Here is a 16,532-nt window from a genome sequence, read left to right as displayed (position 1 = left end):
CGGGAATGGGAATATGGTACTCCTGAAATGGGGTCGACGGAGGGCGGCTGCTCTGCTTTGTCCTCACATGGGTAGCGGGGGATGCTGGAGCCTATCCCAGCTGACTTTCGGGCACGAGGCGGGGGACACCCTGAATCGGCGGCCAGATAATCGCAGGGCACCAAATAAGAGTAGCATGAGAAATCCCCCAACTTTCCTGTCGGGCTTTTCCACTGTGTTGTATTTAAACACAAATTATTTAAAAGAAGCAGCCAAGAATGTAAAAATAAATTCAGCATAAACGCCACATGCCACTGAAGCTATGTTTCTTAAGAGACACAATATGACCACCTAGTCTAATCGTGCTTGTTTAGTTCAACTATTGGAGTAATAAGCGCTTCGGCCTCACAGCTCTGGAGTCCTGGGTTCGAATCCAGGTCATGTCCATCTGTGTGGAGTTTGCATGTTCTCCCCTGCATGGGTTTCCTCCGGGTACTCCAATTTCCTCCCACTTTCCAAAAACATGCACGGTAGGCTGATTGGACACTCTAAATTGCCCTTAGGTATGGGTGTGAGTGTGCATGGTTGTCCGTCTCTTTGTGCTCTGCGAGTCCTTGTGATTGCGATTGGCTGGCCACCAAATCAGGGTGTCCCCCGCCTCTGGCCCGGAGACCTTTTTCAAATTGAATAATTTAATATTTTGCATTTACAAAGACCGGCATATTAACTAACTTCCTTATGATATTGACCCTAATGTGCTTTTGATTCATACAGTATCTCAGAAATACCACTTTTGATGATTTTTCTTAAGATTTTCCCTTCAAAGTAACACATTTGTACTCCCTATTAAAACCATGAATATGGAGTGCAAATTGGGAATCAGGGGGGCGAGTTATACGCGAGAAATTGTAAAATTCAAAAAAATTCAAGGCAACTTTCAGGGTGCGGCTTATACGCGCGGGCATCTTATATACGAGTAAATTCGGTAAGCATTTTCAGTGTGGACTGATACTATCATGTCTAGTCATTTGGTAGCTCCATCTTGTTGTTGTGGTTTCTATGCTACCTCTTGAATGTGGGAAGGGATATTTATTTTCCTCGCGACTGAGATACGTTTCTTTCATCTGTGTTTGCTCCGTAAGTTGTTTAAGTTTGCATTTCTTTCCTTTTTGGTTTGGGAAAAAAAAAAGATTTATTGGTTTCACAAATAGAACATTTGAGTGTGTTTAGTATTATCATTTATGCCAGAATGTGTGACAAAAAAATCGGATCATCTTGTCACCACAGGACAAAGAGAGACAAGTTACGTTTTTATTCTTAAATAGCATAATCATGCATTCTTCTTTGTTTAACCTTGCATAGGATGGGTGTCTGTGGCCTTCAATCAGCAACTCTCGGCAAAGAACCGCAGAGGTAACAACATATTGCGACACTGAACTTTTACAGTTACACTGTGTTTGTAAAAGTCGAGCCGGAGTCAAACAACTTTCTGCACCTTATTTTGATTAAATGCATTTGACGTGAGATCCCACAAGGTTCTTGGAACCCATTTGTTCAGACGCTATAGAACTTGAATGTGCACTATCATGGCTTTGCATATGCTTACAGTTCCATTGTGATGTTGTTTTAATGACAAGTGTATGGCGTAAATTTTCCCACAGCAAACTAAACAGGTTTCATGTTAGAAAAGACCTGCATTTACCTCTTTCAAAAATGTCAAATCTGAAACGTGTTATGTCTTAATAGATTTGAATCTGACCCTCAGCATTTGCATCAAATCAATCAACCAAAATGTAATGACTAGGGATTATTGTAACGGTATTTTAATTGAACTTCCCCAAAAGAGCATTTAACAACTGGGTCTCATTCAGAACTCGGTAGCTTGGGTTGAACCTGATACAATATGAGTAGATGACCCCTGTTCTAAAGTCTTAACACAGTCAACTACAGAATAGAAAGTCCTGCTCTTGGTCTACAAATCATGAGAATGGATTCGTACATTCCTAATAATAAAACAGCCTGGTCTCTGTTACCAATACAGGTTAGGTCAGGACAATCAATCAAATTTTGATCATGATTTTACTATCTACAATTAAATCAAATCGCCCGTTGGTTGTAAATACAATTAAAATGTGGGTTCTGGTGCACTTCTAATCTGGTTCTTTTTTCTCTTTTTCAATGTTTTGTCAAGAAAGTATAGTTGCGAGTTACCTCAGATTTCCAAATCACATCGCAGCTGGCCTTTTCTAAAAGACAAATCCCTATCTAGTCTAGTCTCTGTGACCGTTGATCTGCTTGCTTCATGAGGCCCATGCCACACGGAGAGATTTACAATTCTCAATGGGAGGGGACATACTGGCAATATTACAAACAGCTAAAGGGCATCACATGATTAGGACAATAATTAGTGAATGGTTGCAAAGAGAAGTTAAGTTTTAGGAAATATCTATAAGGTGAACTTTGGTTTCCTATTCCGACTCATTTGGAAAGGTTGCCTATATCTGGCATTCAGAAACATTCCGTCTCAACAAATGAAGCAATCTTGCTCATGCTAATGCGTTAAAAGCAATATACAGTGGTACCTCTACATACGAGCTTAATTCGTTCTGGGACTGAGCTCATATGTCGATCTTCTCGTAACTCGATCGAACGTTTCCCATTGAAATGTACTAAAAACAAATTAATTTGTTCCAACCCTCTGAAAAAACACCAAAAACAGGATATTGAATTGGAAAAAAATGTTTTATTTCTTCTAATTCGCCATATATTAACAAAGTAACACATAACTAGTGGTTTGGATTGGATTGGATAACTTTATTCATCCCGTATTCGGGAAATTTCATTGTGACAGTAGCAGTGTTTAATAGAACTAAAATTAGACGGATTTCACGGAGGGGGGGGGTGTCTTGGTCGGGCCGGGCTTGCCGGGGGGGGGGGGGGGGGGGGCGTTTCCACGACAACGCACTCGTAACTGAACAAACAAATTTAAATTAACTTGGATTAATATATACAGACACACTCAAACATACGTTTAATGTAACTTTACACAAAACTGACTTCATTTTTTTGTATACCTTCTGGCCGGGTTAGCTGTTTGCCACGCCTCCACCCTCACGTTCGCTATCGATGGGCTGCTTGCTGATGTATTCCCTTCAAAATATTCAGAAAATGATGCACACAAATGTCCTCACAATAGGATAACGCACAACCACTTGCCAACGAGAAGTAGTCTTGAATGAGCGATCGCGGGAGCTAACAGGCTAAAGAAGGAACAACAGGAAATGCAACAGCTCAGCCGACCCACGTATTGATTGTGGGTAATGAAGTTTTATTCTGAGAAAAGGTGCCTTTGGCTATCGGTGTTGTGTGCACAAGTATACTTCATTACCCAGAAAGCCCTCTTTTTGCCCGCGCATGCGCGTTGTGCGTTTTCTGGTCCATGTGTAGGAGAAACTCGTGTAGGAGAAACTCGTGTGAAGAAACCGGCCAGTGCTCGTAGATATCTGTTATACACGAAAGAGATGCCGCAAAAAAGACAGTGCGCTACAATGATAAACAGCCTATCATGTCATGGCCACCCGGATTTCTCGCATCTCGAAATATTTCTCATATCTAGAGCTAATTATTTGCTCGAAATTTTCCTCGTATCTCGAGCATCTCGTAGGTAGAGCTGCTCGTATGTAGAGGTACCACTGTTGTGTGCAACTGCGGTTGTGTGTATGGTATGTCATTAATCAGCAGCTCCTCCCCTGACACTGTCTAGACAGCCGTCTGAGAGCTACCCTGCTCCGTTGCGCTCTGCTCCCTCTATCAGTTCCACACCTTTTTCCCCTCCACCAACCCCCAGTCTATCAATCTCTTCAGTCTGCGGCTATAGTTCTTGCCGTTCTTTATTCCACCTCTATCTCCTATTTCCGCCTGTGTCTCACACCTTTGTTTCGGTTTCCTAATCATGTAGTCTGCTCCCATGTTTCGTTGCTTCTCTTGTCATTGTTCTATTGTATTGTCTTTCTTAAATTACAAATAGTCCCATCATCCCCTCCTGATTTTCCAGTCATCTGTTCTTTCTATACAAATTAGCTAGCTGTGGGGGTGTACTTGAAAAAATGCTTCACATAATTGTATTCCCTCTGCATACAGTGGACTTTTGAATTGGTGAGAAATGACGAGCTAGTATATTTAAGGTGAATGATTTTGAATGTTTTCGGATCAACGCAGCTGTGTAATTAGGCTCTTTAGTCTAATATTTTCCACTGCGAGAATCATTTTATCTATGTATAAATGATAGTAATGTTTGTAAAATGTATCTCTATAAAATTTTATTTTTTAAAAATTTTGATTTTTTTTAGTGTCCAAGATATTGTAACGATTCACGTTTTAATTTTAAAGTTGTATTTTCTTACTGTTCCTGAACGAACCGTCAGAGTGAGCAGAGGGAAGAAGGGACGACAACAGACATGTGGAAGTGTTATACAAAGGTTTTCCGGTTCGTTTGTGGCCGTGTTGTTTTTGAAATCCAAATAAATTATTAAAAACCTCACACAGCTGGCGACTACTTTGCCGATGTTACAATATATTTTAGCGTTGCGCCTCTCCACCCTCAGTTAGTGGCGATCTCTCACGCTCGCTATGCCTCACAAACGTGAATGTTACTACGTTTAATAAATGATGACAATTGTCGTGAAGAGGCAAGTTCTCGCTAAGGCCAGGGAACACTTACGCTGCCATCTCGGTCAATTTTAGAGTAAACGAGTCTACCATTCGCTCTATCAATAAGGACTTTAGTAAGACCTATTACATCACTTTTAGTAAGACAGCAAACAGGATTGCTACATCTTATAAGACTATCGTGTGTGTGTGGAAGCTACCTTGACCATAGAAGAACAGCCTTGGATCTTGGAACCTATTTATTCTGCTATAGTTTAGGTATGACATACACTGGCAATGTAAATTATCAACACAGGCCTAGAGCACCCTCTTGCATTTCAATGTAAAGATAGCAGGTTGAATGATATCATATTGTGGGAATAATTTCACTCATAAATTGCACTGGAGTATTAGTCGCACCGCCGGCCAAATTATTAAGGAAAAAATAGACTTATAGTCTGGAAAATACGATAGTAGATTTTCTTGTTGAGAGCTTGAGAGAAGTGTACTGTGATACAATCAGATAAGTGCTCATCAGTCAGTCTTATATGAAACTTTTGACTTAATAATCATGTCAGAGAAGACTGCTCGCACAGGTTAGTAGACCCCAACAAAGCAGACAATGTGAGGATTGCTGGTGAGGTGCACATTATTTTGCCTGCTATTTAGTATCTCAATTTCTGTTTCTGTTGATTCAACACAAAATAGATAAGCCATCTGGGCTGACAGATCATTTATGTCCTCACACCATAAGGGGTTTGCCACAAATGTTATACAAGGCTCAACATTGAATGCCTTGACGGCACTGATTATGTCAGACACACTTTTATCCTTGCTTTGCAATTATATGTTTAGCTCATTAATTTATTCAGTTACGTCGGTCAGAAAAGCACGATCAAGAAGCCATTCTGTATTAGACAAAATAGTTGTGTCCTCTCCTCTACTTATTTTTCCTTTGCCCGAATGGGGTTGATAATCCTAATGACTGGTTCCATGACATGGTCAAAATCCAGAACATTTCTTTGCACATTTCTTTGAACACGTCACAGCCTTATAAATAGCAATACCTCTGTTGGTACGCACTTGTCATTGACATTAGTAAAGAACAATTCAGTTTCCCATTCGTGGTGAAAATTATAGTACTTTAGCTACTTTTCCGTTTTCATATTTGCTATAAGCCTCTCTCGTGCATAGCCATTGCGCAAACTTGCGTCAGTGGACTGTAGCCTACAATGATTGGTGGCTGTACATTTTGATCGACAAATTGCAAGTTTTGTAGGAACATGTATTAAAGTATTTTTTGAAGTGTAGTCAAACTTTGCTGTAAAACCTAGTTACGATTCAGAAATCCTTCTGCGAGCAACCAGTAGGTTGTTAGCTACAGGTTGGAAATGCCTGCTCTGACACGACCGTCTCTGTCTTTCAGGTTTTCTATGCTCGCCAGGCCAGGGATCGCTTCACCGCGCCCGCATTCATGCACAGAGACCGCTTCAGCCGCTTCCAGCCCACTTTTCCATACCTGCAACACCAGATCGACCTCCCGCCTACCATTTCACTGTCAGACGGGGAGGAGCCACCACCGTACCAGGGGCCCTGCACCTTGCAGCTTCGTGACCCTGAGCAACAAATGGAGCTCAATCGAGAATCAGTTAGGGCGCCACCGAACCGCACCATCTACGACAGCGACTTAATCGACATTGGGGGTGGCGTGGGATTTGGAGTAGGGGTGAGCGGTCCCAGGCCACCAAGCCATAACTCCGGGATCAGCCTGGCCAACTCTAATATCCACGGGCGCGTGGAAGCCCCCCCGCCTGCCTACAGCGAAGTGATCGGCCAATACCCCATCTCCACATTCTTTCTTCACCAGCAAAGCAATAACCAGGGGCATGGGGAGTCAGGAGGACCCAGAAGCAGGATGATCCAGCAGCAGAGCCAATCAGAAAGCACAATAGTCCCTTCCGAGGGGAAGGATGGCCAGCCGGATGACCTGGTGTGAGGGAAAACCCTTACGTCTCTGTCCACACGCCCATGCACAAAAGATTCCGCAAATCAAGGAAAGCTAGGACGAAAGTTTGTATTTTGTTTCTGTTTGTTTTAGTGAGTGGTCTACGATCATTGCTGAGGCAGGGTGATGATGATGCGAGAGGAGTCTTCATCGTCTTTATCAGAAAAGACACCAGTTGAAACATTTTTTTTATCCTGCTCGATCCTCGTTGAGGATTGTGAGAAAGGAGGATGAGGGTTTTTTTTCTCACACACTTTTTTGGGACTGGGATCTGTGCACAATCCCATAACTGAGAATCAAAGGGCCTAAACAAAATGAGTGACTCATATACACTCAAATCTTAGTGCCAAGGTTCACGAGGAAGAAAACATGGGAAGAGGATAAAAAAAACAGACATTGAAAACTAGAAGTTACAGTATCTAAAAGTTGCACTATCTCTTTGTTGGTAATGTAAAGAGGGAACTTATGTTTAATTTAGTATTCTGTCTCACAAATGGATAGAGTGACTGACCTTCAGCTCCAAAGGTATTTGGGAGCAAAAATCAAGTATTATAAGCTTCTCTCCTTAGTCTTTTGAAAAATCAAGTACTTGTACCCAGCCTACCACTTTTTTGATCTGCTTTCACCACACAGGCTGTATTCCAAGAACGTTGCAAAGTTTACTTTTTCTGTACTACACTTCAGCCCAATAGTGGAGAACACATGCATTCTGACCAGCATCTGGGTGGACAAACCTTCTAAATCATTCTTTTTATACCTTACTACTCAAACCTTTACAGGGCAGGTGACTGATTTTTTTTTTGGGGGGGGGATAAAATAAAAAGTAAAACAAAACTTAACCAAATAAAGCTACCTAGTGCCGTAAAATTAGACATGAGCAATTGCGGCCGGTCCTCCCGAATGACTTTAATTATGTCATTATCATTGTCAATGGCAGGAAATTAGTCAGTTATTTCTCATGATATTAGAGAATAATAAATCAATCAAATTTAATGTGTGTGTATATATATAAAAATATATTGATAGATATATATTTATATATACACATTAAATTTGATTTATTTATTATATTATATATATATATATACATACATATAAGTACACATTAAACACACACATGCACATATATACATATACATACATATATATATATATATATATATATATATATATATATACATACATATAAGTACACATTAAACACATGCACATATATACATATACATACATATATACATATACATATACATATACATATACATATACATATATATATATATATATATATATATATATATATATATATATATATATATATATATATATATACATATATATACACACATATGCATATAATATGTATATAACATTTTTGGTCATGTAGGTCACATATAGTGATGTCCGCACAATCAATCAATAAAATGGCACTAGACATCCAATCCGTTTTGCCTGAAAGGACCTCTCCAGTCAAAACGGATTGGACGTCTAGCACTGTCAATGTCAGCCAATGAGCACCCTCTGAAGGTTTAAATTCTTGAGGCTTAGCAGTAGGATGAAAAAGGACCTACAGTATGTTCATCTTGATGAAAGTGACCTTTTTTCAGAATTTGTCCACCCAGCTGCCAAATCAGCGTAAATTCCAACCTGCTGTTTCCTTGCGCAATTGCCTAACCCTGAATGGATTTTGCCATGCCACTGGTGAAGAATAAAAGCTCTATTTTCCATGATATCTCCACCACCACTAAAACCAAGACAATGCATAGCGCATATTCCTGTGGACGTCAAGATTTCGTGCAAACAGTCTGTGGTCCAAGTCCAAGGGCTATCAGGACGGCCTCCTTTTCAGGAGGAGAACAAACTTTTGGAAAATTTAGCCTTCTGCTCATGGTTGCCTTCTCCTCTAATTTTGTGCTTTTTCTGTTTTTTATTTTATCTTTTGACCCTACCCTGCCCCTTCCTCCCTTCCACCGCCTTTATATTTTTTTCTGGGTCCTTTGGCTCACACTCATCTTCTTCGATCCATGCGCAGAAAGAAAATGCAGAGTCCGCTTAAAGCCCCTTTAAATGGAGACTGGATCTGCTTGAGCGCCACTGTCCAGTCGGCTGATTTCTTCTGGCTGTGTTGCGTGTGTGAGTGTTTTTTGGTGAGACCTTTTAACAACACAGAAAAGCACTTAATGTGTCCGCTGAAGCAAGGTGTGTGTGCGTGTGTGTTTGGCTGTTTCATCTGGGTTTCTGCATTCAAGGACATTTGGCCCTTGTCCTTATTAGTGCAGAATTAATGAAGCTTTCATTAGAATTCTGAGTGTCTCTTTTCAAAGCCAGAGGTGCGTGATAGGAGTGAATATAGTTAAAATAGAGAGAGAGGGTGTGGGGGGAGAGAGAAAGAAGTCCATGCTGGAGGCCAGTACACTGAAGTAGCATACTCTGTTCTTTCCTTGTTTCATTTATATGTTTTATTATTATTATACATATATCTATTACATGGGGTGAAGTGGGAATCCAATATAAGCAGTGTTATTGTTGTAATGTAGCCTTTCTACTGAAAGCTAGTTATAGGATATTTACTAGTCTCACTACTTTCTTTGCCCTAAGGGGCAAGTTTTTGTCCAAAGAAACCAATTGGACTTGCATTCGACAACACCTTTAAAACAAAGTGTAGGGATCTAGAAGATAATTCCAATGGTTGGTAGGTTGTATAAAATGTTAATTCTTCAATTTATATTCACCCACTCTTCAATTTATATTCACCAACCCTTCAAAAATTTATATTTTGTTGCAAACATTCACATTTTTTATTTGATCCCTGTAAAAGACTCCAATAAAAGTGTGGGTACATTAATTGAAAGGACAGACAACACCTTATATAAATAACCTTCATGTGAAATTATGCAAATAGCAAAATTTCTCCGACCTCTGATAATGAAGAAAATGCTTAAACAGAAAAATAACACCGCTTGCAAGCTCAGCCACTTTGTTACGTCAATTGCAGAATACCGACGCAGATGCGTAGACTCGAGGACAGGTGCATGTGATAATGAAGAGCGGGATACTCGGATTTGAATTGGTTAAAATAGCACCAGCCACTGATGTCCGAAACCCATGCTCAATATTGTAACTGCACTTGATACAGCAGATTTAGGAGTATGTTTTTGGCTGGTATCAGATTTGGTCGAAAGATAGGATCCAATACAGTGTTCGCCTATCAAACCACTTGGCCAAGGGTTGGGAACCTTTTGGATAGAGAGAGCCATAAATAATTCATATTTTCATGTTTTTCCTTGAGAGCCATACTCAGAATTTAAAAGTAAAAATACATACATGAAAATGTGTGCCTTTTTTTAGTCATTTCACCACTTTTAAAGTACAAAAAGTCTAAATTATTTTGACAACATTGTTATGCTGTTGCTAATCAATGAGTATCAATGGGAATATACATGCAGAAGAGTCTAGCGGGAAAAAAATCTGAATAAAGTGGCTGTAAAGGTAGTGTCAATGCCACAGCCCCGACGTGATGCTCCTATTGGTGCATTTGGGACTCAGCTCTCTCACCAGCGGTTTGCATATTTTACCTCAAAGGTTAGCGGAAAGCCATATGCACCCATCCAAAGAGCCAACTATGACTCCTGAGCAATAGGTTCCCTACCCCTACACTAGGCAAATGTGTCCGTCAAGTGGGACTACTTCTCTTTCTAAACTAGTAATCGTAACAAAGAGTTGCATAATATTTATAAACACAGTCATTCTTTCGGAGGTAAAAACCTTAATTCAAAAAAATGCTTGGTTATTTACTGGCTGCATTATTTTTACTCGTTTAATAACATAGCTACCGGATCGGTATCGGCAGAACATATCTAGGAACAAATCAGATTGAAGTTCATTCAGGGCGGCCCGGTGGAGCAACTGGTTTGCGCATCAGCCTCACAGCTCTGGGGTCTTGGGTTCAAATCCAGGTCATGTCCATCTCTGTCAAGTTTGCATGTTCTCCCCAGGCCTGCGTGGGTTTCCTCCCACATTCCAAAGTCGAGTTTGCATGTTCTCTCCAGGCCTGCGTGGGTTTCCTCCGGGTACTCCGGTTTCCTCCCACATTCCAAAGACATGCATGGTAGGCTGATTGGACACTAAATTACCCTTAGGTATGGCTGTGACTGTACATGTCCGTCTCCTTGTGCCCTGCGATCGGCTGGCCACCGATTCAGGGTGTCCCCTGCCTGGGGCCCGGAGTCAGCTGGGATAGGCTCCAGCACCCCCCGTGACCCTAATGAGGATAAAGTGGTTCAGAAAATGAGATGAGATTAGTTCATCCATTTTCTGAACTGCTTTATCCTCACAATGGTTGCGGGGGATGCTGGAGTCCATCCCAGACGACTACGGGCCAGAGGCGGGGGACACCCCGAATCGGTTGCCAGTTGATTGCAGGGTACGAGGAGACGGACGACCATTCACGCTCACACTCATACCCAGGGGAAATTTAGTGTCCAATCAGCCTACCATGCATGTGTTTGGAATGTGGGAGGAAACCGGAATACCTGGAGAAAACCCACGCAGGCCCAGGAAGAACATGCAAAGCCCACCCAGGTGGACCGACTTGATGTGAACCCAGCACCCCAGAGCTGTGAGGCCGATGGGCTAACCACTCAAGCCGCCGGGCCCCCACAGATTGATGTTTTAAAAAGTAGTACCAGCATTGGGTTGACAGATTAATTAAAATAGGTGTCTCATGAAAACGTCAAAAGATAAGAATCTGCAATAGACTTAGATGTTCACAAGAAAGGGTGAATTGAGGTTCACAACTTTGTGAACAACTTCGTGAGCAGAAAATGTCCTTTGGAAATGGGTCAGAATTCTGCTGATTGTGGTTTCCAGTATTTTCAACTCATACAAGACATATTTAAAGGCATCATCAGCATGCCGGCCTTAATGAACTGGGGAGTTCAAGTTATGCTAAAGTGCTAGATGCTTACACGTGGCATTAGTTGGGAGGAAGGCCTTCATTTTGTGTTTGTTTGCCAGAGTGAATTTGCGTGTCTGTGTATATATTACATTGCTGCTGCTAATTTTATTGCTACTGCTGCTTCTCAAGCCGCCCATTCCCTTCCAATTTTTCTCACTCCATCAAAAACAACGGAGGAGCCCGAGCCTCTGCAGTCAAAAGTTTTCAGGTTGGGACCAAAGTTGGAGAGGAAGGAAATAGCATATAGCCTTTTCTTCCTTGGTGGCATCATTGTCCCAAAACATTTGACTGGGGGAAGCTGCTTCTAGGTCAGTTTGTTTTTCTTCCTTATTTCGTCTGTCCTCTCAGTCACGGCTTGGAAACGTAGGAGACTAAGATTCACTTTGTTTTCTACAAGGAGGTTTGCATGTTACAATTATGTGAGTCAAAAAAAAAAGGTGCCTAATGTTCGAGTTTGAGCAGACCACATCCGTTCAACTGCTGCTTTGGAATCTTAACAGTTGCTTTATTGAGGGAGGCTTCAACTGTCTAACATTGAGCGCAGCCGAAAAATCATGCTAAAGATAACAAATTGAACCCACGCTGATTCTAAGATAAACGTGGCCTCAATGTTCAACCGATTTGAACTTTAGCCTAATCTCAATTGCTCGTTAGATACATTCAGTCCCTCCGCACTAAAGCAAATAAGAGCATTTTCGAGCAGTTGGCTGACAAGCTCGTGTGTCTGCGTGCGTGCGTGCGTGTGTGGAGCAGACATAGGAACCCACTTGCACTCAAAAAAAGCTCCCACCTTCGTTGTGCCTCACTTCCAACGGTGCTTTTCAGTAGTCTGTCTTTTGTTTGTAAGGTGCTGTATATAACTTGAATATATATTATGCACATATCCTACCCAATGGGTAGACCACCACAAAAATGTTGTAAATAATGTACAAATAATGTATAGAAAATATAAAAAATTAAGGAGGCAGCATCAAATTTGTAAAGGCCTACAACTTAAAAATGTGCTTTGTCTTTTTTCTTTTTTAATTCAAGTATGGTTTGAATATGTTTCAGCGAGAAAATTGCGTTCGTGTCAGAATGGCATGGAGGAAGATTTTACACTTGTTGCCGTTATTTGGTTACTGGCGGGCAGTTTTCCAAAAGCCACAAACGGCTAACAAATGTGCAGTTGACCATGCATTTTTCAAGTAAGCATTTATGGCATCATACGCAAGCTGAATTGTGTATGCCTCGACCTCAGACAGGCCTTAAGGTCTCGTGACTTGCATCGTTAATCAAAAGTAAATTACATGTGTCTACTACAAGTCTGACGTCCACCAATCTTTTAATATGCTTTAGTCAATCTTAGGGATGGGCGTTATAATGTATTCATTGATTACAAGTAAGGCAAAGTCATGTGTAAGCACTATAATTTGCTAATTGAAAGATAATTCTGCACAATTTAGCACTAATTGATTCAATTTCCCGACAAACAATCAAGGAAATGTAATCAAATGCCCCTACTTATTTTCTATTACTCTTTGAAGGTTTGTATACCATCCAAAGTTTAAACTGAAGCATTTTTTTTTCTGAATCATCAGATTGTTTAGCAAGAATACCATCCAAGGAAAAGGGCAATTCTCTTGTTTGTGTGCAAGCTTTGTCAAACAAGGCAGACAAATTGCAGATTAATCATCGAGTTTGGGTTCTTTCTTTTCTTTTCTACATGATGTTGTAAAAGTATAAACGTATATTTGAGCAAAATCTTTTGTTGTTAAATCTGCAGTATTTTTTTTTACAGACATACTGAAAAATACTAAATGTTGGAATAACTGCAGCGCATGTTCATTCTTGTTTCCGGACAATGTACATAGCAATGCACCATTTCCTCTTTAAAGCACCAAATTATACTTGATCAAGTGCTTTTAGCACTACTCATACTTAATAGAAGTTTTCTTTTCTTTTGTTTTCCAGCACTAGTTTGAAAGAACCAACTTCAATTCCGAGATTTTTTGTCTTAAATCTCTGTGAAGCACGCTCCTTATTTTCTTTTTGCCTCAGGCGCTAACAAATTGTTTCATAGAAAATAACATTGAGACTGTTTTCAGAATTCTACGTCATAATGGTTACTACAGAACTGCTTCCATCATGAACCCATGATGGAAGCAGTTCTGTAGCACTGGGGTGGGCAAACCAGTCCTCGAGGGCAGCTGTGGGTGCAGGTTTTTGTTCCCACCAATCCAGCGCAGACAATTTTACCAACAAGGTTTCTGCGGAAACAAGAAGCATCTCACAGCAATCCACTGATTGCACTTGTAGGACAACAGATTGGTGAAAAGGTGTTTTCTTGATGGGTTTCGAACAAAAATCTGCACCCATGGAGCCCCTTGTGGAATAGTTTGCTCACCCCTGGTGAGCATCTTTGGTTGCCATTCTTTAAAAATCAACCTACCACACCGTGACCCCCATTCTGAATGTGGTGAATGAAGTACATCCACATGGAGATCTAAATGAGATAAAACAAAATAACCCAAATTGCTCAACTTGATGAGTCAAAATTTGAATTATATCATTTGTAATTGTACTGTTTCATTTGAATCGCTGCATTGACAAGCTCAATCTGAATGGTGCATTATGAAATTGATTTGAAATTGATCAATTTGAAAATTCAACTAGGTAGCAAAGACAATCTTGGAGAATCAGCACATTGGTTATTAAGCATGAGACACTTCCCCTTTGTGAGCATTTATTTGGAAAATATTGTAGAAAATTATGATATGGCAAAGATGAGATGGGAAGGAAGGCATGAAACTACACCCGGTGTGGTCGCCATGATGAAATACTAACTAGTAAGTAACCTCACAATGATATCAGACCACATTTTGGACACAAAAGACCTGACAGAAAGGCTTAGTTTTCCAGTCTGCTAGCATGGTATCCATAGGCATTCTCTTGTTGCCGACTCATCATTTTGTCAACATATACATTAGTCAAATGTGTAGAAAGGAATGGGAAGATCAGACTAATATGCAAGACAGCTATTCCAAATGCAATGTGAACACATGTTCTCCAATCCTATTTGGCATCTCTTCGATATCAATTTGGAGTCGAAAATACTAATAATTTGTGTGTAAAACATACATGATTTGCTCAAAATCTCCCAATTTTCATACTCAAAGCTGACCGTGCTGATTGGTCAAGATTTGTTCTTCGCTACCTGCGAGTGACTGCTTTTCTCAAGTACACAAATGTACCACCCCAAAACTGAAAATGTATTTTAGTCATCTGAATTTCAATTGTGAAACCTGAATGTGGAAAAAAAATAGTAGCTGAACTTTGAAACTAGAAAATTGAAATTCATAATCTTTTTCATTTCCATGATTTAAATTACACACACAAAATTGGGTTATATAATTCAAATCGAGATTTTTTTAAATCCCAAACTGAGAAAATTTTGTTTATTGGTTTGTGTTTTCTTTGTCCCAATTTGATCTCCATAAATGTACCCAACACACAACCAGAAGGGTAAATTGTTGTGCATTCTTTTTTTATTATTCAAACAACTGTTATCTACTAGGTTTTAGGCCTAAAGTCTGTTATATTGCAATACTTTAACGAAAAAAAGATGAAATGTTTTTTTAAAATGTTGCTCCACATGCTGTTGTAGTCTAAACGTTTCTGTTTGTAATCATGCTGTAGTCAAACTACAGTGTAAAATTAATAAAACTTTAAAATTGCATACTTTAGTGTTTTGTGTGTGCATGGTTTTTTGGGGTTATTATTGTGAAAGTTGTCAAACTTGCATAGTACTTTTGTTCTTTGGTTGCAGTTACATTGGCAGCATTTCGTCATCATTGCCATCATCAAACAAACTTAAACCTTTTATGACAAAATTATAATGATCCAACTGTTTATCCTCAGAAGGTTTGTGGGGGTGCTGGAGCCTATCCCCACTAACTATGGGCACCAGGCAGGGGATACCTTAAATTGATGGCCAGTCAATCACAGGGCACAAAGGCACAAACAGAAATTCACACTCATACCTATGGGCAATTTAGAGTGTTCAACCAGAGTACCCGGAGAAAACCAACGCAAGCCCAGAGAGAACATGCAAACTCCACACAGTTGACGTCTATTGTCGTCAATAAGTGATTTCAATAACAAATAACCTCTTTAACTGACTGCTGCAACATAGACTGTGACCTGTGCTGGCAGTGAATGAGGTAAGCCAATAATTTCATCTTCATCTTATCCAAGGTCAGGTTGTGGGGGCAGCAGCTTCAGCAGGGAAGCCCAGTCCCTCTCCCTAGCCACTTCATCCATCTCTTTCAGGAGGAACCCGAGGTGTTCTAGGGCCAGCCAGGAGAGTCTCCCCAGCGTATCCTGGGGGGTACTGGGTCGTTTGGTCGCCGGTCTTTTGGTCGCCCGGAAGGTTATTGATAATTACCATTTAAATCGTTGCTCAAATTCCCTAAATACAAACTGCAAATTATTATTTAGTCATACTTAATGCCCTATTAATTATTAGGCTAAAGAAAAGCTCCAAATTTCCCGTACTTTTATTGTTTTGTTGGAGAACTTGTTAAGACCCTGACTGACGTCCCTTCCTAAGGGGACAACTCATGTACATACAAACTCATACACCCACACGTCCGCTCAGTGAAACTGCTCAGGGCCATTGTTGGCTTTTATTGATGCGTAGACCGTGTTGTTTTACCTTGTTTTGTCGCCAGTCTTTTGGTCGCCCGTTGTTTGGGTCCGGCCGACCAAAAGACTGCGACCAAAAGTCTGGCGACCAAAAGACGGCGACCAAAAGACGGCGACCAAAAGACCGGCGACCAAACGACCGCACACGATCCTGGGGGCCTGTGGTCACCTCTCGGTGGGACGTGTCACTGGGGAGGCGTTCAGGAGGAAGCCAAATCAGATTCTGGAGCCAACTCATTTCGATTCAGAGGAGCGGTAGTT

At 40.6% G+C, this 16,532-nt stretch overlaps 1 protein-coding gene across 2 annotated transcripts in view; it reads left to right on the top strand.

Moving 5' to 3' along the window:
* The window catches only part of LOC144073671 (low-density lipoprotein receptor class A domain-containing protein 4-like), a 49,506-nt gene extending 41,722 nt beyond the window's left edge, over positions 1-7,784 (top strand). Inside the window, exons 3-4 of one of the 2 annotated variants that reach the window (XM_077599687.1) lie at positions 1,342-1,392; positions 6,053-7,784. In XM_077599687.1, coding sequence (XP_077455813.1) covers positions 1,342-1,392; positions 6,053-6,622 — 621 coding nt within the window. In that variant the 3' untranslated portion in view covers positions 6,623-7,784. The remainder of the gene's footprint in view (positions 1-1,341; positions 1,393-6,052) is intronic. The other variant, XM_077599688.1, reaches the window with a different exon arrangement.
* Positions 7,785-16,532: the final 8,748 nt, after the last annotated feature.

The sequence above is a fragment of the Stigmatopora argus genome, chromosome 4 (assembly GCF_051989625.1).
Source record: "Stigmatopora argus isolate UIUO_Sarg chromosome 4, RoL_Sarg_1.0, whole genome shotgun sequence".
Lineage (NCBI taxonomy): Eukaryota > Metazoa > Chordata > Actinopteri > Syngnathiformes > Syngnathidae > Stigmatopora > Stigmatopora argus.
The sequence above is the reverse complement of the archived record's forward strand: the minus strand, read 5'-3'. Positions and strand labels throughout refer to the sequence as shown.